At 33.2% G+C, this 20,859-nt stretch overlaps 4 protein-coding genes across 4 annotated transcripts; 2 read left to right on the top strand and 2 right to left on the bottom strand.

Moving 5' to 3' along the window:
* Positions 1–265: 265 nt before the first annotated feature.
* On the bottom strand, positions 266–7,087 carry ida (anaphase promoting complex subunit 5 ida). Its single transcript, XM_073080743.1, has 13 exons — positions 6,802–7,087; positions 6,642–6,718; positions 6,293–6,509; positions 5,816–5,949; positions 5,112–5,221; positions 4,599–4,755; positions 4,207–4,394; positions 3,289–3,517; positions 2,801–2,951; positions 2,325–2,504; positions 962–1,396; positions 507–667; positions 266–412 (listed from the first exon to the last, which is right to left on the bottom strand). The coding sequence occupies exons 1-13, from the start codon at positions 6,929–6,931 to the stop codon at positions 293–295; spliced, it is 2,289 nt and encodes a 762-aa protein (XP_072936844.1). The 5' UTR covers positions 6,932–7,087; the 3' UTR covers positions 266–292.
* Positions 7,088–7,557: 470 nt separating this feature from the next.
* On the top strand, positions 7,558–10,113 carry fz (frizzled class receptor). The gene is made up of 2 exons (XM_073080358.1): positions 7,558–8,933; positions 9,253–10,113. Exons 1-2 carry the CDS (start codon positions 7,751–7,753, stop codon positions 9,771–9,773), a joined length of 1,704 nt encoding a protein of 567 aa, XP_072936459.1. The 5' UTR covers positions 7,558–7,750; the 3' UTR covers positions 9,774–10,113.
* A 1,070-nt stretch (positions 10,114–11,183) lies between these two features.
* Positions 11,184–12,350, bottom strand: Sec61beta (Sec61 translocon subunit beta). Its single transcript, XM_073080359.1, has 3 exons — positions 12,161–12,350; positions 11,802–12,004; positions 11,184–11,587 (listed from the first exon to the last, which is right to left on the bottom strand). Exons 1-3 carry the CDS (start codon positions 12,161–12,163, stop codon positions 11,500–11,502), a joined length of 294 nt encoding a protein of 97 aa, XP_072936460.1. The 5' UTR covers positions 12,164–12,350; the 3' UTR covers positions 11,184–11,499.
* A 1,751-nt stretch (positions 12,351–14,101) lies between these two features.
* Positions 14,102–20,202, top strand: LOC140747803 (2',5'-phosphodiesterase 12). Its single transcript, XM_073080423.1, has 8 exons — positions 14,102–15,100; positions 15,445–15,568; positions 15,966–16,105; positions 16,428–16,590; positions 16,665–16,947; positions 17,206–17,332; positions 17,492–17,643; positions 20,047–20,202. The coding sequence occupies exons 1-8, from the start codon at positions 14,443–14,445 to the stop codon at positions 20,152–20,154; spliced, it is 1,755 nt and encodes a 584-aa protein (XP_072936524.1). The 5' UTR covers positions 14,102–14,442; the 3' UTR covers positions 20,155–20,202.
* The last annotated feature ends 657 nt before the right edge of the window (positions 20,203–20,859 follow it).

The following is a 20,859-nucleotide window of genomic DNA, read 5'->3' as shown; positions in this document are numbered from 1 at the left end:
ACTTAAATACAACAAGTGGTAGAACCCTTTGTGGTTCGACTTCTGCGGCACTACCGCCACACCTATTTCTGCCTAATAAGCTTAGTCCTTAGGCGTATCTATGACAGACCTCAGGTAGAAATCCTATCTGGGGTTGATTACAGATGTGCACAGGCGGCAATAACCACTTACCATCAGGTGGACTGCATGCTCATCTGCATCTAATATAATGTAATCTAATGTAGATGCATCTGCATCTACATTATATAAAAATAATAAATCTACATACAAGAATGAATGAATTTTATTCTTTTTAGTACATTATGTGCAACATATTTGAAGGTTCGATTGGGTTTTGGGTTTCAAGTTGTCTATACATCCAGGCACATTGGTTTCTTGAAGCGTAATTACCGATGTCATTGTACAATTGCGCCTAAAAAAAGAAAAGTAATCTTGCTGTAGATTGAAAAGTATAAGTTAAAAATGTTGTTTTTTATCTATATTTTTGATGTTGATTATTTTTTTACCTGTAAGTACCAAGTTTGCAAAAGTCTGGAATGTGCGCCAATTTTAGAAAAGTTTTCCTTCACTGATTCCAGAGCCTCGCAGCAAGATTGTATCACTTGAACTCTAGGTTCACCAGCTGTCGGGGCTGTAGCTATCCGGCATTTTGTATACAGTAATAACGCTGAAAAAGGTTTGATGAGAATATAATTTATACATGAGATAGAGAAAGATTAAGAAGCAATAGGGTAATATTCAATAACATTGATAAGATATAATACGCCATAAAAATTATGTACGGGTTCGTTATCCATTATTAAAAAACAAAACATACAAAAAATTAAAATATGATTTTAATCGTACGATTTTATCTAAATAAACTTTCTATATTAAAAAAAAAACACCATTTCCGGCACTAAGCATAGTCTGTTATAATCTTTTAAAATACGTTATTTTGTTAAATCTGTCTGGATCTTACCTCTTGCTAAATCATAAGCGCTACCGTGTGCCATAACTGAAGGTAGTACTTTCCTCACTAATAATAAAGCATTTTTCGTACAACCCATGTGGAGTTGCACATTGGCAATGTGCATTTCAGCTGTAGCCGCTAAATAGTGCAAATGATATTTTTTTGCAACTGAAAGCGCTTCATTTAATAACATAATATTTGTTGATTGAATGCTACTGAAAGATTGCTGCACTTCCGACATCATTATCATTGATTTCACTCTGAGGGACACATAGTGTAAAGTATCGTCTTCTGTTTTACAAAAATCTAAAATATCTTGAAGGCATTCTAACGCGTCAGTTGCGTCGCCTTTAAGAAAATACATTTCCGCTTTTAGTAACTGACTTTGCCATCGGTCGAACGATGCTAATTGCTTTATACTTTGTTCTGCTTCTTCCCATTTACCTGAAAAATAAAAACTAGTAAGGCAAATATTTTAGATGAATGCGTAATGAAGAAAATATAGATATCTCGACAATAAGTAAACGAATACCATGATATATTACAGACTATCCGTGTGCGATAACTTGAGTTTACAGCGGAATGTAATAGACTTAGTATAACTCTACTTAAAATTTTAAAAAGATTTTAAACACTGAGTAAAGAGTGATATAAGGGCTGTGGCGAATCGTGCGAGGATTGTACGTATGTGTTGGTTATTTACGAGAAATCTTCGCTTTCGTGTATACCAAATTTTGAAACGGGAAATTAGCGAGTTGGCGATAATAATATTAACAAAATCCGTACTTCTTCTTGCAACTTTTTACTAAAATGTCGAACGAGTTATATAAAAGCAACTAACCGGCATAGATAAGTATAGATATCTCACCGCCTTGTAATTGAAGGAAGCCATTAAATGGCTTAAACGGCTGACAAATATGTCAGCCATTTAATGGCTGTAATGATGTAATCTGCGCGGAAATTACACCATGACAGCCATTAAATGGCTGACAGAATTGTCAGGTGTTTAAGCCATTTAATGGCTTCCTTCAATTACAAGGTGGTGAGCAGGGGCGGCTCTAGCTCGTGTAGCGCCCGTGTGCAATGAAACCCTGGCGACCCCTAGGCCTGAACGGCTATAACTATTAACTTTGCCGACGTAATAAGAAAGTTTTTTCCAATTTTCCCATAGGGCGCTCGCGTTTGATAACTGCCGCGACCGCGCTGGCTGGCCGCTTCTGTCATATTATTGTTGTACCACGAGGGAGCGCCGCGGCGCCCCCTGAGACGGCAGCGCCCGTGTACATTGCACACTCTGCACTATAGGTTACGCCGCCCCTGGCGGTGAGATATCTATACTTATCCATAATCGAGTTGTATAAAAGCCACTGACCGGCGTGCAGCGCGAACGTGGCGTGGTGCGCGGCGGCGAGCGCGCGCGCGGCGGGCCCGGCGGCGCGCGAGGCGAGCGCGGCCGCCAGCGCCGCGTGCCCGCGCCACGCCGCCGCCGCCAGCGCGCCCGCGCCGCCGCTCTCCGACGCGTGCCACACGCGACCCGTGCCCACGTTGCACTCTGACACACGATGCAAATGTACAAATTACGTACTGTTTTATGACACATTTACGTAACAACGCAACATAATCTTTGAAATACCTTATGTTACTGTTCTTGAGGATATAAAGCTATAATTGATATATAATGATTATGGGTATCTTTAATTATGTTCTAGCTAATCTGGGACGTCTTACCCTCCGGGCGCACATGTATTGCGACAATGTCACCATAAGGGCGGTGGGCAGGAAATTCGGGTTTGCCCGGGCAGGTTCTCAGGTGATCGAGAATTATATACAATTGGTACAAGTACTTACTCGAATTCAGGTTGAGAAGTAATTGACTGCTCACTGAAGCCATTTCTGTCTTGCCATATAGCGCCCAAAGCGCAGCAGTATTTGCAAGACCGACCATAGTGAGATCAGTCATCGAATGTAAGTAATTTATTGAAGCTCCTTTATTTATTATCTAGAAAAAAATGATTGAATACTTAATAAAAGTTACTAAATAATAATCTAATTAATTTATATTAGATGTAATATTTTTGTAAAATCTACATGAGATGTAATACTTTTTTAAAGGTCTTATTAAACTCAAACCAAAAGATAACTCCCCATCTCACATTTTAAAAGAATGTTTTCGCTATAAAATTAGTGCCCAATGATATACAATTACAATTATACAAATGTCATGTTTAACGAAAGAATAACCTTGTTATGTATTTCTCTGATTATTTATAGTACTAGAAATAAAGTCTATAATTAAAAACGATATAATAATATTTAAAAACGAATGTGACGAATACCTGAAAAATGTGCGCGGGCTTAGCGGCGTTGACGGCGGCGTGTTGCGCCATGAGCTGCGCGGCGGCGGCGGCGTGTCTCGGCGGGCGCGGCGCGCGGGCCAGCAGCGCGGCGCGGCGCGCGCGCCCGCCCGCCAGCGCGCCCCACGCGCCCGCCGCCGCCAGGCACGCGCCGTCGCCCGCCTCCTGCGCCGCGCCCACCGCCTCGCGCACGCTCTCCATCGCCACCGCCCTGACCACACCACAGATTACTAATGTATTTAGACAGTTTCATAATTTTTGGACATACCCTAGTCATTGTACAATTTTATTTTATAAGTACATTTTATAACTAAGTAAATTACGTACTAACTGCTAAGGTATTATCATTCCATATCTATTTATTTATTTTTCGTTTGGCAAATACGTTCGGCAAACATCTGCGTGTCGTGATCGTATTCTGTGAATGTTAGCGACCGCTACAAACTTCTAGTCCGCTCTGACGTTGTTGTGCGCAGGTGCAGTCACAGAGCCAATGAGCACGAACACATGTACAAGCAATACTCCGAAGCAACAGTAAGGGCACACTAACGCAGCTATGTACCCATAGGCGAGAGCGGGCAGCGGATGGGTGCCAGGAGGGTCCCGCGCTGCCTTCGTCCCGCTAATATTTACAATATGCGGTTGTGACGCGACTCATTTCTGTATTCTGACGGACTAGAAGTTTGTAGTGGTCTCTAACATTCACAGAATACAATATTTAGCATACATTTCTTAATATAGTGCATTGAGTACATATTTACGTTGTCGATTTTAGATGTTAAAAAATGTACTCTCAACATTGTGTCCAAATAATAAATAAATTATACAATGGATAGGGTATGTCCAAAAAATATGAAACTGTATAAATACCATAATTATGAATATTTAAAAATAACTTACTTATGACCAAACTTAGTGTGCATAGCGGCTCTATTGAGCGCGGCGTAACGAAAATTTTTGTTTTTATCATTGCACACGACGCTAGTTCCACATGTACTCGACATAGTGCGATCAAAGCAATTGTAAAGCGAATCTTGTGCGCCACAAAATTCCTTCATGCGAATACAGTTCAGGAAACTGAGAAAATGCTGAAATAGAGATAAATGTGAGTAATAAAATTAATTAAAAAAAAACTATTACTGTCCAAGAATTCTTAAGGCTTAATGGAGTTTCATTTCAAATAATACTAATAAGAAGAGTACTAGTGATAAGAATACTAATAATATTTAAAGATTAAAGTGTGTATATTTTTTTTTATGTCAAAAATAATCACTATAACTTTTTTCACTTACCACATCAGGATATTCTGGTATGTCATGAATTATTTGCATAATGGTTTTTTGCATTTGTCTAGGTTGCAATGCCTTATTTTCATTCACTTGTAACAAATTTGCCTGTTGCGCAGTGAAAAGTTCAGCTTGCTTACGGGACCATTGACACTCTTCTAAGCTACTGAACAATATATACATGAGACACGAGAATAAGTTAATAGCTTAATGGTATAATAATAATATTCCCAAAGTTTGGTATAAATGAATGATTTTAAAGCAATGTTTCTATTAGTTCACTTTTAACTGCTACATATTAATAGTAGAACCATATATAATATTTATACAAAATATGATTCTGGATTCTATAAAAAACCTTGTAAAATATAAGTATACTGTGCGCTAGGATCCCTTTTCAGACCAAAGTCTTTATACATTTGCATTATTAGGCTTCACATAACTACAATCAATAAGTCAGAATCCCAGTGTTAGTGTTATTATTTGTACTTGTATAATTTTATATGGATTTATACTTACTTATCTCTATCAATGGCATTCATTTTTAAAATATCTTGAGGTTTATTCTCTTCAGGAAGAGTTGGAGAAAGGCATCTCAGTACTGTTTGAGATTCCATATTGTTAAGCTTCTGTAATTAAACAATGTATTTTTTAATAATAAAACCAACCAAAGCACTGCATCAATATTTAATTTTTGAGTATTAAGCTGCATAATTATTTATTTATTTATTTATTCAACAAAATCCACAGCTACTTAAATGATATATTAAACAAATTTACTTCTTTTATACTTTCTATATTAAACAAATTAGCCAATTACGGATTTACATTTTACGGACTATAACATTCAATTGCACTGCAACACTAAGTATAATCTGGCCTTTTGTGCACATACATATTATTATAAACATTATGACAAGATATTATTATTTTGAAAAGGATTTTATTTTTGTGGTCATTAGTTTTTCTGGACTTATGGTAGAATTATGGTCGAACATATAACGTAAGCAAATCTCCAAAAAAATGGAGTATAATAGAATTAATTCACAACATTGACAAATGAATGTCACATCAAGGTCCTTGGAGCCTGGTAACCTAGGGGTGTGTTATATAGTAAGGATTTATTTATACACATATTCACCAATTAACAGAAACTATTATAAAAATGAAAAATGTGAATGAGATTTTTATCACGCTGATTTGACATCATATTTATATCTCACCTCTTTACTTAGTGATCTCATCATAAGGCCAGGTCTGCCTCGTTGGTAGTACAAACAAAATGATTTATACAAGGAAACAATTTGCACAAACGTAAGTCTATCCAAATGTACCATTGTCCTTCTTAAATAAAACCCTGAAAGGAATTAATAACACTATTATATATACTTGGTCCAATCCCAATCAATAATTTAACATTTTTCATGACTTATTTAATATATTAAAGAGTAGCAGCTCAAATGTGTCTGCAGAGCAACTGGTGGTAATACATTATAATACAAATACAATACATTGCTACTTCTGCAGCCCTAAGGACCTGAAGAATAGATGTCTCTTTCCAACACAACACCTTAAAACTAGTTCTAGATCTCAACAGTTTTGCAGCTAGAATCACGAAGAGTTCTACCACTTTAAACAAAAGTAATTTTATAAAAATATATGATTGTATAACACTTAAAGATTCATTATTTTTGAATTACCTAAGATACTACTTCTCGTTATAACAGAAGGTGAAGTCTCAGAATGCTCAAGCATAAGTTTTTCAACAGATGAAATAACACAATCCATGAGTGCATTGATTCCATTCACATAGATATTTTGTAAGCGTACACAAAAATTCTGCAGGTGAACACTCAACAGATTGTAGCGACCATCTGTGAGAAGAGCTTCCAAATCTTTGAATTCCATATCAGGGCACTGCAATATAACATAAATTATATTGTAATACAATAGTAATACCACAACGGATATTCCTTACAATCAGTTAGTTCTCTAATAGTAAAAATCCTATAGAAATGTACTTATTCCAATTTAAAATTTTGTTTATACCTGAATGAGCTTTAGAGCAAGGATACAAAAGTCTTTCCTGTATTTGGGCGCCATAGTACAATCAATCATGTATTTTGCTGAAAAGCAAACATTACTGATAATTGCCAATAACTGTAAATACACAACAAAAAGGACAATTATGGCCTAGTTATAAACGTACCTTGCATTTTTAGCAAACCGTATTCGCGAATAAAAGCAACAACGGCTATTTTATGTGGAGTGATGTTATCAACATTACTTTTAGTATTTATCAACTTCATAAAATCAATATTATCGCTTCCGCCTTCCATTTTCAAATTGTTATTTAACTACAATAATAATAAAAATATATAATGAATACAGTTGAAGATTATAGTAATTTATCAATTTCAAATACTTTTATTATTTTGTTTAATGTTTATCCTCGTATCGTACCGGTCAGTTTAACTTCAAACGTCATTGTCAATCAAACTCTTCAAAGCGATCTGTCAATCTTCTATCCATAGATTGTAGTAATATCACGTCTTTATAGTTCCTACATAGTTCCTATACTCTTTGCTTTATATTTTTTTATATATTCCGTCAAACTTTTCAGTGCGTAATAAGTTTTTAAATTACTTATAGGTTATTTACGTATGTTAGTTGGGAATAAATTATATAGTCTATGATAAACTGAATAATTTATCATAATTATTACAGATTCGTAGTAATAGGTTTGTTTATAATTCTAGAAAAAAAAACCCAATTTACGCCGGTATACCGAGTCAATTGATTTGAGTTGAAATTCTTTAACTCGAATAATCGATTATAGTTTTCAATGACAGTACGATAATAAAGAATGTAGATTAAATACCACTGTCTATGACCAGTATTGTTGAATGATGTACTATATAATCTGTGGAATAAACCCTATCTATCTGGAATTCTACAGGTCTATGCTCAAGTTTTTTTTTGTAATCTCGAATTCTCGATTATGGCTGGCACGGCTGTTAGAGTAGTATTATTTTTTTCGTTGTTTTACATTCGTCAATTGTAAATGAAACACAGTGAATAAATTCAGATGCAGTGTGTAGCATAGATCAACATGTTTGTAACATATAGTTTTATATAAAGTATTATTATTGTTTACAATGGGAAAAGTGTGTAATTCGTTTTTAATATCAGTGTTTTATTTGTTTGTTAGTACTAAATCTTCACGTGTTACTGTTTATCAAGGAGATAAATTACCTCACCATGGTCGCTGTGAGCCCATCACAATTCAATTCTGCCAGCAAATAAGATATAATCAAACGATTTTCCCAAATTTGTTGAACCACGCAAAACAAGAAGACGCTGGTCCTGATGTTCATCAATTCACGCCTCTTATAAAAGTGAATTGTTCACCTGATCTCAAATTTTTCTTGTGTTCTGTTTATGCGCCCGTGTGTACTATTTTGGATGCTCCGATCCCACCGTGTCGACATTTGTGCGAGTCAGCGAAACACAATTGCGACGAGTTGATGATACAATTTGGATTCCATTGGCCAGAACATTTAGAATGCTCAAAGTTTCCCGTAGTGACCGATCCGAACGTTATTTGTGTTGGTGACAATAATATAACTCAAGAATCTCGAAAACCCTCTGAAACGAAGCTTCCTAAAGTAGATTTTAAGTCTAATATAGATAGAGATCCGACAAAACTACAAGGTGCGAAAGATTTTGGTTTTGTATGCCCTGTACAATTTAAAGTTCCAAAGAGCCTGGATTTGGAGTATTCATTGAAAGTTGGATCGAAAACTGAATATGATTGTGGGGCTCCTTGCAATGGCATGTTTTTCAGTCAAGATGAAAAGAACTTTGCCAGATTGTGGATAGGTATGTGGGCGACAATGTGTGCCATGAGTTGTTTGTTTACAGTACTAACATTCCTGATAGACACTGATCGTTTTCGATATCCAGAGAGGCCTATTATATTCCTGTCAGTGTGTTACTTGATGGTAGCTGCGGCCTATGTGATGGGATGGAGTGCGGGAGATAGTGTGAGCTGTCAAGGTCCCTTTCCCTCTACAATCAGTGGAACAAGATTACCTAACATATCAGTTATTGCCCAAGGTACAAAACATGAACCATGCACAATTTTATTCATGGTTGTTTACTTCTTCAGTATGGCCTCAAGTATATGGTGGGTAATATTGACCCTCACTTGGTTCTTAGCAGCAGGCTTAAAATGGGGCCATGAAGCAATTGAAGCTAATTCCCAATATTTTCATCTAGCTGCCTGGGCTGTCCCGGCCATCAAAACAATATCAATATTAGCGATGGGAAAAGTTGATGGTAAGTAATATGCAGCAAATATGCTGTGAAATTTATATGAATGTTTAAATTTTCTACTTTTATACAATTTCTTTATATGCATTATATTGTAAATTGATGTAGTCCGCGTAAAATTGTTAGTCCGCTCTGAATATAGAAATGAATTCCGTCGCCATAGCAAATTGTATGACTACACCTGCTCGCAACAACTTCAGAGAGGACTAGCAGTTTGGCGAGGACTATAACAAGAGTACTAAGTAGAAAATGCATAATTACAAGGTTTAAAGTTAAAGAAATTCGTTTTTTCCATTATTATACATAAAAATGTCTTTTCTTTCAGGTGACATACTGTCTGGCGTTTGTTATGTGGGTCTATGGGATGCAGAAGCTTTAAGAGGATTTGTCTTAACACCACTATGTGCATACCTAGTTCTTGGAACAATTTTCTTATTAGCAGGCTTTGTTTCTTTGTTTAGAATAAGAACAGTGATGAAGCATGATGGAACTAAAACAGATAAACTGGAGAAACTAATGATTCGCATTGGAGTATTTGGCGTGCTTTATACAGTGCCAGCTCTTATAGTCATTGCATGTCTCTTTTATGAACAAGCTAATTTTGATAGCTGGATGATAACATGGCACCGGGAAATGTGTTCTTCTCCAATTTATTCTATTCCTTGTCCTTTTACTAATACTAGTGAGATGGACAGACCTAAATTTGAAATGTTCATGATAAAGTACCTTATGACAATGATAGTTGGTATTACATCTAGTTTTTGGATCTGGTCTGGAAAGACCTTAGTATCCTGGCACCAGTTTTTTGATAGAATAAAAGGCAGGAGAGTAGAGGCATATGTATGATGACTAATATTTCATGGTGAAGAAACCTGGATCAAATGAACCAACAAAAAGCAGCATTAGTAGAATAGCTTTTTAGACATAAGTGTTTAAATACTTTCTACCTGTTTACAAAATGCCAACAGATCAAACTAACTTCATTTAAATCATGATTTAGCACATTTATGCTGTTTGTTAATGTTGTATACAAAATAACAGTAACACAATTATGTCACAAATTCCTTAAGATGTATTTAAATCTTATATTCAACTATTTTAAAATGTAATTTCATTACTGTATGTCAGGACTGCACAATTTAATCACATGTCAATTGATCTAAAAAAAATTATCCAACAATTTTTTAACTTAATGGTTTTGAGTGTAAAAAATTCCAAGTATTTACGTTATTTTAAAATTGTTACCTACTTGTTAGCAATTAGTGATCACTCGCTTTAATGGTGAATTAAGGTGAAGACATTGTAAGTCTTCCCCATAAAAGCTTTTAAGAGTTACATCGGATGATCGATCCTCAAACACTCCATGGATTATAGTCTAACCATCCTTATTTTGAAAGGAAGAACATCTATGTCCAGTATTTGAAATGTTTGATGCTAAAATGAAAAAAGTATTTTTGGTTTACGTAAATGTACTTACTTCTATAAATTAGTAATCATCCAATTAATTTGAAGTACAATAAGAATTTACATATAATAATTGTTTTTCGAAAACACTGCCTATATTTATACAACTGAAAGATTATCTTCTTATATTTGCAAAAAACCACAGCTACTATTTTTTAAGTATTTACTTTGTAAATTATTATTTTATATGTACTTTATAAGTATTATTAAGACGTTAGACATTATTTTCATACATGGCAGTTATTTTAATTTTTGGAATAAACATGTTCTTTATTTTTAACTACCTTGGTAATGCAATGGTGACCTCAAGTACAACTATTGTGAAAAGTACATTACATTATACACATTCATATTCGCAATTTAAGGTATTAGAAATGTGAAATAATTGCAACTATTTTTATTTCTAGTATTAATATTTGCTTTATTTTAGGACACATGGCGAGATTAATGATAAGGCTGATAGTGTATATATTTTCTCCAACTAAAGTTTTTTTTTTTCATTTACATAGATGTAATTAGCATACATGACATATCTAATAAGTAACAATTGAAGTGAAAAGTACCTAATAAACTATTTTTTCATTTTAACCTTTTTTCTCTACCCTGTTTTTTATATAAATGGAAAAAACAATCTACAGTACACTGCATTATTTTAATAAAAAAATAAGTACAGAAGTCAATTCTGCTTACTACATAACTTCCCTGAATTAACAATTTTACTGAATACTAAAAATTAAACAAATTTACTTTTATTTTACTTATTAGGTACAGACAGAAATAAAAACAAGTATGTAATTTGTATAATGTTTTATTTTGTTTACAAAATAAAAAGTTACTTTTACATTAAACTACTTAATAGATTAATATTACAGAGTTTTTAAATGTAAATGCAAATCAACATCAACAAATACAAAATGGGTGACAATCATTGGAAGAAAATTTATATTACCATAAAGCTTAAATTAAATTTTATAAATATATTTAAGAGCAAATAGATATTTTATATAACCTATGATCTAAATGTCTTCACAAAGAACACTCCACCATAACTTACAACTTTCACTCTCTTTTATAATAATGTTAACATATCAGCATTTGATAGAAAGCTCTAAGCTCTAGTATACTTTCCCCAGATATGTAACATGAACACTGATGCAATGAACAACAGAGACATCACTAACACTGGAACGGGGCCCCTGTAATAAAAAATATTTATATATAAATAAACAAACAATCAAAAAATATAACAATCAAATTAGATATTTAATAAATCAATTTTATTCCAATGAATAATTTCAATCTATATTGCAAGTTGGTATATAACTAAACAACTAAATAACAAGATAAAATATTTACAAAACACTAGATTTTACAAATTAACATTTTGATCTGATTACATTAAAAACTTACACTTTAACGCCAGGAGAGTCATCAGTATAGAAGCGCCACATGCCACCAGACCCAGCTCCTGTGGCGCGATTTCTGGCCGCTGTTGTGGTTGTAGTAGTTTTGCGTTGCCGTACGGTGCCACCACTGGTGGAGCGTGGCGCTGCGGCTGCCTTGCTGGGTGAACGCCCTCCCGATCCTACTGATGTGGAGCTTGGAGCAGCTGGCTGAAAATGATAAGAGATAAGTTGTAATTAACACATAAATAATTTTAATCCTTTGTTCGTAAGACAGAAATTCGTCCTTAAATCAAAAAAGGAAGTCTAGAATGTTTTCTAATGGGAATATCCTAAATTTTAAAATAAAAGTAACCAAAAACTCACCATATTGTTATGTATTTACACACTTCACAATAAACTGAAATTAATTCATACAATAGATTCCGATTGAGACCAATATGGTCAAAATTAAAATGTATAATGAACAAGAACAGTTTAAGTTTGACGACAAATTATCGCGTTGGAACTGCTGCAACTGCTACGCGTACAATCTAATTGACACGTTGTCGTAAAATATTACCATTCACAAAAAATGTTTTTAAGTACAGATAAATATATTTGTGTCATAAACTTTCTTATTATAATAATATACAGGTTGTCCCGTAAGTACCACGACAAACTTGGGGAGAACACACTGACTATTCGCGGTGAAAAAAAAAACGTACTGAACATAGAGTATTATTATATACATGTTATAGAGAGGAAACTCTACGTATTTTTTGTCTCCCCTAAAGCGCCCCTAGTGGCCTGCCCCAGAACTACTCATGGGTTTTACATACATATCTATAGATACCTATTATATATTAATTATATGTATTAAAATTAGGTAAATTATAAGTTGTATCTCTAAAACACGAACTATAAATGACTGTGTTCCAAAGATTCACATTTGCATTATACTTTTTTCTTTCCCAATTTTGATACAAGAACAAAACAACATTAAACACTTTATAAAATTTCAGAAAGATACAAAAATTTGTGACGATGTGAATCTTCGAATCACGCTCCTTTACAGTTGATGTTAAAGATACAACTTACGTGGGAGGCATCAAATATGTACAGTTGTCGCAACGGTGTCTCTCTAAAGTCTAAAGTGCAAAAACAACTATTTAAATTAGAAAGACTAACGAAGTTGCGGACATTTGACAACAGACACATCATTGTGACGGTAAGGTGTCACTCCGTTGCCATTTTAATTTGAAGCTTATGGGGCGAGTCGTTACTAGGCGCTAGTATCTACACAAAAAGTCATTTTGTATGGAAGTGTGCCCCCCCTGGTACTGAACTATAAGTGCACATTGCCCAAAAAAATATGTCAAGTTAATAGAGATTTCAACTTACTATTTAAAAAATTTCATTGCTATTTACATCGCAGGAGATGGTAAATGACCACTTTATAGACATTTCCTAGAATTATTGTGCAAAAAAATTACTACAAACACATTATATAGTGTTTTTTTTTTTGTTGCAAAAGATGCGAAAATACGAAAAAATGATGCAAGATTATAGGAAACAGATAAAGTATCTCCACAATCGCATTAACATTTGCATTTACTGTAACAAACAATAATTTTAGGTAAATGATTTTAAAATATTGCGTTGATAATTGCAACGAAGTAGTCGTTACGTACTTATCGACTTCTACAACAAACACTATCATTTGAAACGCAAAAAATGAATTAAAATCTATTATAATATTATAAAGATAGTGAATGTTAACATCATTTAAGTTATTATCAGTTAAATATTTCTGAATTGACCTATGCATAAAAACCTGTTTATCCATTTTTGCATACTTTGGTTAATAGTTCGAATGTACTTTGATAAACTACTTTCAATCATTGTTCTTGATTATTCTTAATAATATTTTATAGTAAAATTGCGCTAGGTAATAAAAACACTACAGGAATATAAATTAAAACATTTTTTCTCTCAAACAGTATGAATATCGACGCCGATAGCCATCGTAACACGCTGCGTGACGTCATGTTTCGATTCGACCAATGGCAATGCGTTTTGCTAATTTGAATTTCGCTTCTAAAATTTACGATTTTTGATAAAAGTTTTAATCAATTAAATACGAAATAAATAAAAAATAATTGTTTAGATGTAATTTTAGGACCATAAAGTACCCAGGATAAAATTAACAAGAAAATCTAAATCACATGTTCCTAGATAGGTTACTATACTCTTTGATAACATTTATATTCCCTATTTGTCACTGTCATCTAACGTGTATAATAATATTCTATGCTGTCATCATCTGTCAGCAAGATAGGAATGTAAGGAGAAGGACTCGGGAGCGGAGTATTTGAGCGACTTAAGTAACCTCGTCTTTTTTCAGAAATGAGAAGTTACGACTACACTAAGCAAGTTAATTATACTAAATAATAAGAATACACTTGTGAAAGTTGCGGTGTACACTCGTGAATCATAAATCTTTCATAGAGTACTACCATATGAAATATTGAGCAATGTGCATTGTAGTTTCGAAACTTATGATATTAGTGATGTCATTCTAATAAGATTTATCTTATCAATAATTAATGATAATTCCTGGTAATAGAATAATAGGTTATATATAATTCAGTTATCCGTACCTTAGTATGCTTTTACGATTTATCGGAATCGTCCGTAAATACTCTTCTTTTGTTACTATTTCTAAAACAAATATGAATATGGACAAGTGTTACTTCAGACATATGCAAAATGATACAATTGATATAACATTTCTGTATAAAATAAATAACGCAGTGAGACAGTTCAATTTAAGCAGAAAAACTACAGATACTTTGAAACTAATATTTACACGAATGGCGACCAACATACAAAAAGTTACGAAGAAGTCAAAAGGCAAGAAGGAACCCAATGAAGATATTGAAATTATAATCAAGGTGTTAGATGCACAAAGCAATACAATCTCAGAAGAAATTGCTTGTTCAGAACTATTTTCTATGACAGATCCAATGAAGTTAACAATCCAGGACCAAATATATAATATAGTTTTTAATGCTCCATATTTACAAAGTTTAAGCTTGCCGAAAAGTATTTTAGCGGGATTCCCAGTTTACCCTGAAAACTTTGTGGCTCAATACACTGATAAACAGAAGAGTATTTTTAACTGGTATAAGGGATCAGCGCTCAATGAGAAAGGACGAGATATTGCTGAGATACATATAAAATGGACACCAATTATTACAGGCCAAAAGTATATACCTTCAACTGATGACATTGGTATGAAATTGAAGTTAGAATGTATACCAGGTAAGCATTAAAGAAAAAAATATAATATCTGAATTTGCAATTGCAACTTTTTTTTCTTTCATGTCTGATACCAAAACTTTTTTATTCCTTATACTTTATTACTGATTGCAATGGGTGACCAACTTTTAGGCATGGCTAGTTTTTACCCCAAAAATATTTGTCTTGTGCAAAATGTGTCCAAAATCAAAAAAAGTGTGCAGACAGGCAAATAACAGAAAACAATGCTTCTGTTTAGCTTAAACATTGACAAAATAATGGTAATTAATAATGGTAAAATAAGTAAGTTTATGTGTATGTTAAATTGTTTAATCAACTAATAACTTTAATGATGTGCAAATTTTCAGCAAATGACACATTGATTGGCCCAGCTGTTGAAGTTATTTCAAAAAACGTGGTTGAGGCAGGTCCTGGTCACTGCCCTTTTGAGAACAGACACTTGTTTACATCTAAAAAGTTAGAGGGCAACAGGTATAATATTTTCACACATTTCAGCTTACTTTAACTTTAATGCAAGATAGGTAATGGCAGGATTTTAAATGAGTGTTTATAAGAATAAAAATATCGATTTATTTTTATTAAAATACCAATTTAATTCACTATATTGACCAACTGGGGGACTTTTTAGGGAACAAATGAATTATAACAAGATTCTCAAAAGGTTCCTTATTTAATTTAATTAGTACTTAGTAAAATTTATCATAACTAAATAAGTATTGTATTGGCAAACTATGGCTATTTAATAGTATGTTGGGTAAAATTTATTGTTATTTTATAAATAGTACAAATGTTACTCTCTGCTATCATTGTATTGAGCCTATGGACTTAAGACAATATAAGAAATAATAATCAACATATAGTATTGCAGTTTCCGGTGTGTCTCATACAACATTTTGGCTGATTTGTACTGTGACTCAGACTTTACCAGGACAGCATTGCATCCCTATTGTCCTCCGTATGCCTTACACATAGACTACAGAAAACAACTTATCATCAAGGAACTACTAGGTCAGTGTTGTAAAGATGTGTTTATCAACATTTTTAACCCTTAATCATTGCAAGCAACTATAATAGGAGCTGTTGTGTAGGATTAGGAAAGGTATCAAGCTATCACTCAATATTTACAATTAAAAGTCTAACGTCATTATTGGAGACTTACATCAAATACTATGAAATACAACAAGTCTTACATAATAAACAGATTTCCTATAATTATTTAATAATAATTATTATTGTTCAGTCTGTCTTTCTTAAGGGCTTTATATATCTTGTAAAATAATGAGTGTTCATTAATAAGATCTCATATAAATTTATTTATTTCTATTTTTAGGTTACAATGCTGACATTATGTGCCTTCAGGAAGTGGATTCTAAAATTTTTAATCATTATTTAAAACCAATTTTGGAAAGTGAAGTTATGGAAGGAAGATTTTATAAAAAGGGAAAAGAAGTTGCAGAAGGTTTATCATGTTTTTACAGAAGTGACAGATACAGGTAGGCAAAGTTTAATACTAAAAATCTTTGAAAATTTTTTTATAAATGTGTTTAAAATACTGGTCTTCTTGCAGGTTTTTGAGTGAAAATCAAATATTATTAGCAGAAGCCTTACAAACTCAATCATATTTGCAACCAGTTTGGACTGCTGTCAAAGCAAATGAAGCTTTAAAAGAAAGAGTGTTAGATCGGTCAACAGTAGCAAGTGCTACAATTCTACGATCAATTGATACCCCAAATGAAATACTTGTTATTGGAAATACTCATCTTTACTTCCACCCAGATTCTGATCATATAAGATTAATTCAGGGAGGAATAGTCATTTATTGGCTTCAACATTTATGCAATACCTTGAAGGTAAGTTATAAGATACCCTGGAAAAATAAAAAAATCCTTAATTTCGCGGACTATTTATAGTGTCACTGAGAGCCACAAATGGTCCACGGAAATTGGTTTAAAATTACGCATACATATTTACTGATTCTGTAGAATTCAAAAGTTTGGCTAATTTTGTTACTAATGTATGAATTTTGTTAGTAAAATAAAATGGCTTTTTGGTGGCAATAGTAAAAAATGTTTGTGTATGTATCATAATCGTTTATCCACTTTTTTTAGGAACAAAATAAAGAAAATAGGATATCCTTGATATTGTGTGGGGATTTTAATAGTGTTCCTTCTTGTGGCATCTATCAACTCTACACTCAAGGTGTTGCTCCTAACTCACTGCCAGATTGGAGTTCAAGTAAGTGAATCATTATTCATTAAGTCATAGTTTACTTAAGTCTATGAGATTGTATTTATATTCTTCAGTACCACTTTGGGTACCTACATATGCTTACTATCATTTTGTACCTGGTTATTATAAGGGGTAGTATTAAGTTTACTTTTCTGCTAATTTCAGATCAAAATGAGGCCATAGACAATTTAACTTTAAATCAAGAAATATCACTTGCAAGTGCCTGTGGTACTCCTGAATATACTAATTTCACAGAAGGGTTTGCGGACTGTTTGGATTATATCTTTTATGATACAAAAAATCTTACTGTAGCACAGGTAATGTCATAATTTTATTATATACATACTTAAAGTTATAATGTCTATGATTGCAATTTATTAAATGTAGTGTATATAATAAAATTAATCTATATATATAAAAGAAAGTCGTGTTAGTTACTCCACTTATAACTCAAGAACGACTGAACCGATTTGGCTGAAAATTGGTGGAGAGGTAGCTTAGAACCAGGAGACGGACATAGGATACTTTTTATCCCGTTCGACCGCGTTTCCTTGAAGTCATTTTATAACTCAAGAACGGTTGAACCGATTTAGCTGAAAATTGGTAAAGAGGTAGATTAGAACCAGGAAACGGACATAGGATACTTTTTATCCCGTTCGACCGCGTTTTCGTGAAGCATTTTATAACTCAACAACGGCTGAACCAATTTGATTGAAAATTGGTGGAGAGGTAGCTTAGAACCAGGAGACGGACATAGGATACTTTTTATCCCGTTCGACCGCGTTTCCGTGAAGTCATTTTATAACTCAAGAACGGCTGAACCAATTTGACTGAAAATTAATCGAGAGGTAGCTTAGAAGCAGGAAAAGGACATAGGATACTTTTTATCCCGTTCGACCGCGTTTTCGTGAAGCATTTTATAACTCAACAACGGCTGAACCAATTTGATTGAAAATTGGTGGAGAGGTAGCTTAGCACCAGGAGACGGACATAGGATACTTTTTATCCTGTTCGACCGCGTTTCCGTGAATAAATAAGAGTTGAAAGTTTGTATTAAAGTCCCCCAGTTTTGATGCAAATCTATATGAAAATTGGTATTTGATAGGATTTCGATAGAAAGTAATTAAATATCTATTTTACGATATTTGCAAAATCAACCCTTAAGTTGGTTAAGTAGGGGTTGGAATTTTATATTAAATCCGTTAATTTGGAAGCAAAAACTGTAAAAAATTGCATTTGGCTTTAGTAGACACTTCGTTTAGAAATCGGCAGATTTTGAAGCAAAGTCTATGAAAATTGGAATTTAGCTTTTTGATTCAAAATAATAGAACACATTTTTCACCGTTTTTGGAAAATCAACCTTTAGGGACATTTAATCGGGTATGGAACTTTAATTTAATATCCGTTAATTTGGAGCACTAAGAAAATTATCATAAGACATAATGAAGCATCTGAGTCACTGTTTGTTTTTTTAGATCAACCCTTAAGACTGTTATAAATCGCCTTTCTATTTACACACCTGTTTCAGCATTTTTAGCTATTCCACAACCCGATTAGAGTACTATAAGTAAATAAACTTTCTTTAAAAAAAACCGTTATTGAAGTTATAGGTACTTCTTTTCGCGTGTTTGTAAAAAAAATAACAAAAAATACAACCGACTTCTATGTCACTACAAAGTAAAAAATAATTCGAACGAAATATATTGAGCGCCGACTTCAGAAATATGTACTAAACCAACATTTATTTGAATTATTTTTTAATATGTAGTGACATAGAAGTCGGTTGTATTTTTTGTTAATTTTTTTTTTTACCCTTTTTAGTGATGACATAATAACATTTATATTAATACAATATAAAATTGTATAAACGTGATCATGAATTAAGGTACGGTCTGAATTTACATTGATTGGAACCGCCCGCACGCAGGGCGCTGCCGCGCCCTGCCCGCTTAGTTTTATATTGTCTTATGTGTTCCAACCTAACTAAATAGTCAATGATTTGCAATTTCATTAGAACCTCCTACACCAAATATCTTCAAACACGACTCAATTATTCCCATCGGTTGAGGAGTTACATATTTTGTCTCCGACCCACATTATCAGACCCTTAAATAGTCAATGATGAACTGACTTTGCAATTTCGTTAGAACTTACACCAAATATCTTCAAACACAACTCAAATATCCCCATCGGTTGAGGAGTTACATATTTTGTCTCCGACCCACATTATCAGACCCTTAAATAGTCAATGATGCACTGACTTTGTAATTTCATTAGAACCTACAATAAAAAATAACACAATAAAAAAATAATTATTAAAATCGGTTCACTAACGGCGGAGTAATTCGTGTACATACATAAAAAAAAGATACCGGCCGAATTGATAACCACCTCCTTTTTGAAGTCGGTAAAAAAATAACAGAGTGCAGAGAGGTAGAGTGAATTTTATTTAATTGTATTTTTTATTTTCCTGTTCTCCTGTGGCCATTTCCTAATATTTACCAGTAGTTTATGGACATAATACATAAATTACACGAGTGAAACCACGAGGTACAGATAGTCACTCATAATTAGGTGGTACGAAGTTCACCGGGTCATCTAGTATTTAATAACGAAAGATTTACATAATATATATAATTTATATTAAGTTATATAGTTAGAGTTAAATGTAATAATGTTTTTTTAAATACTATAATATGTTAATGTTGTCAATTTCACAGGTCATTCCATTGCCCAGCATTGAAGAATTAAAAGCAAATACAGCGTTACCGAGCGTCGTATTTCCCTCAGATCATATAGCAATTGTATCTGATCTACAATTTAAATAGCGTGTAAGAAAAGAAAGTGCATAGCAATAAAATAATAAGAATTGTGAATTTAACGAGTTTTAATTAATATTAACACTCGTTATGAGACTTATCATGCCTAGATTATTTTAAATAAATAATAAAACTAGTAACTATAATAAGTTGTCTTTCAATCAATACATTGGTTTTTAATTAAATTACAGATTTAGACATAGTCAATATACAATGTTGCGCTTTAAATATAAAACCGCGTGCATACGTGAAACAGGTGAAGGATTATCGGAAAATTTCTATAACAAATGAGTACTGATTCACGATACACACTTTTGAAATACCCATTACGTTTTAAAATTCATTATATATTCACGATAATTTTAATTATTATTCTAAAATCATATAATGCTGCTTTATGTTAAAGCCAATGTCAAGCTTTCATGTCAAAAATGAGGTTGGTGTCTGTCGCCTATAAGTGACTATAACCGATTCAAGAATCTTATCAGGTGTATAGGTGTTCTGTGATTGTATCTGAAGACGATCATAATAGCCTACTAGACTCATATTAAAATATAATACAGTGTACTTGGCCTAGAAAATGTAAGTCAATATTAATTTATCAAGGTGGAAGATGGTTGTGTAGGCTACTCTACTCTTTGGTCTACACGCTCGGCTGTTGTGCGTCTACCAAATTCAAGGGAATACAATAATTTCAGAATAAAAAAATCACTC

Source organism: Epargyreus clarus, unplaced genomic scaffold (genome assembly GCF_041222505.1).
Source record: "Epargyreus clarus isolate Ecla_fem2 unplaced genomic scaffold, WU_Ecla_fem_2.2 ptg000015l, whole genome shotgun sequence".
Lineage (NCBI taxonomy): Eukaryota > Metazoa > Arthropoda > Insecta > Lepidoptera > Hesperiidae > Epargyreus > Epargyreus clarus.
The sequence above is the reverse complement of the archived record's forward strand: the minus strand, read 5'-3'. Positions and strand labels throughout refer to the sequence as shown.

What these genes read in the sequence shown, in the direction of transcription:
- fz (XM_073080358.1), top strand. Translation starts at nt 7,751, where the DNA reads ATGGGAAAAGTGTGTAATTCGTTTTTAATATCAGTGTTTTATTTGTTT. An exon ending in AGCGATGGGAAAAGTTGATG is followed by an intron (nt 8,934 to 9,252) that starts GTAAGTAATATG and finishes CTTTTCTTTCAG; the next exon opens with GTGACATACTGTCTGGCGTT.
- LOC140747803 (XM_073080423.1), top strand. Translation starts at nt 14,443, where the DNA reads ATGCTTTTACGATTTATCGGAATCGTCCGTAAATACTCTTCTTTTGTT. An exon ending in TATCATCAAGGAACTACTAG is followed by an intron (nt 16,106 to 16,427) that starts GTCAGTGTTGTA and finishes TTCTATTTTTAG; the next exon opens with GTTACAATGCTGACATTATG. An exon ending in TACAGAAGTGACAGATACAG is followed by an intron (nt 16,591 to 16,664) that starts GTAGGCAAAGTT and finishes GTCTTCTTGCAG; the next exon opens with GTTTTTGAGTGAAAATCAAA.
- Sec61beta (XM_073080359.1), bottom strand. An exon ending in GACTCTCCTGGCGTTAAAGT is followed by an intron (nt 11,588 to 11,801) that starts GTAAGTTTTTAA and finishes TTTTTATTACAG; the next exon opens with GGGCCCCGTTCCAGTGTTAG.
- ida (XM_073080743.1), bottom strand. Translation starts at nt 6,931, where the DNA reads ATGGAAGGCGGAAGCGATAATATTGATTTTATGAAGTTGATAAATACT. An exon ending in AACGAGAAGTAGTATCTTAG is followed by an intron (nt 5,950 to 6,292) that starts GTAATTCAAAAA and finishes AATTCCTTTCAG; the next exon opens with GGTTTTATTTAAGAAGGACA. An exon ending in CACACTAAGTTTGGTCATAA is followed by an intron (nt 3,518 to 4,206) that starts GTAAGTTATTTT and finishes TGGTGTGGTCAG; the next exon opens with GGCGGTGGCGATGGAGAGCG.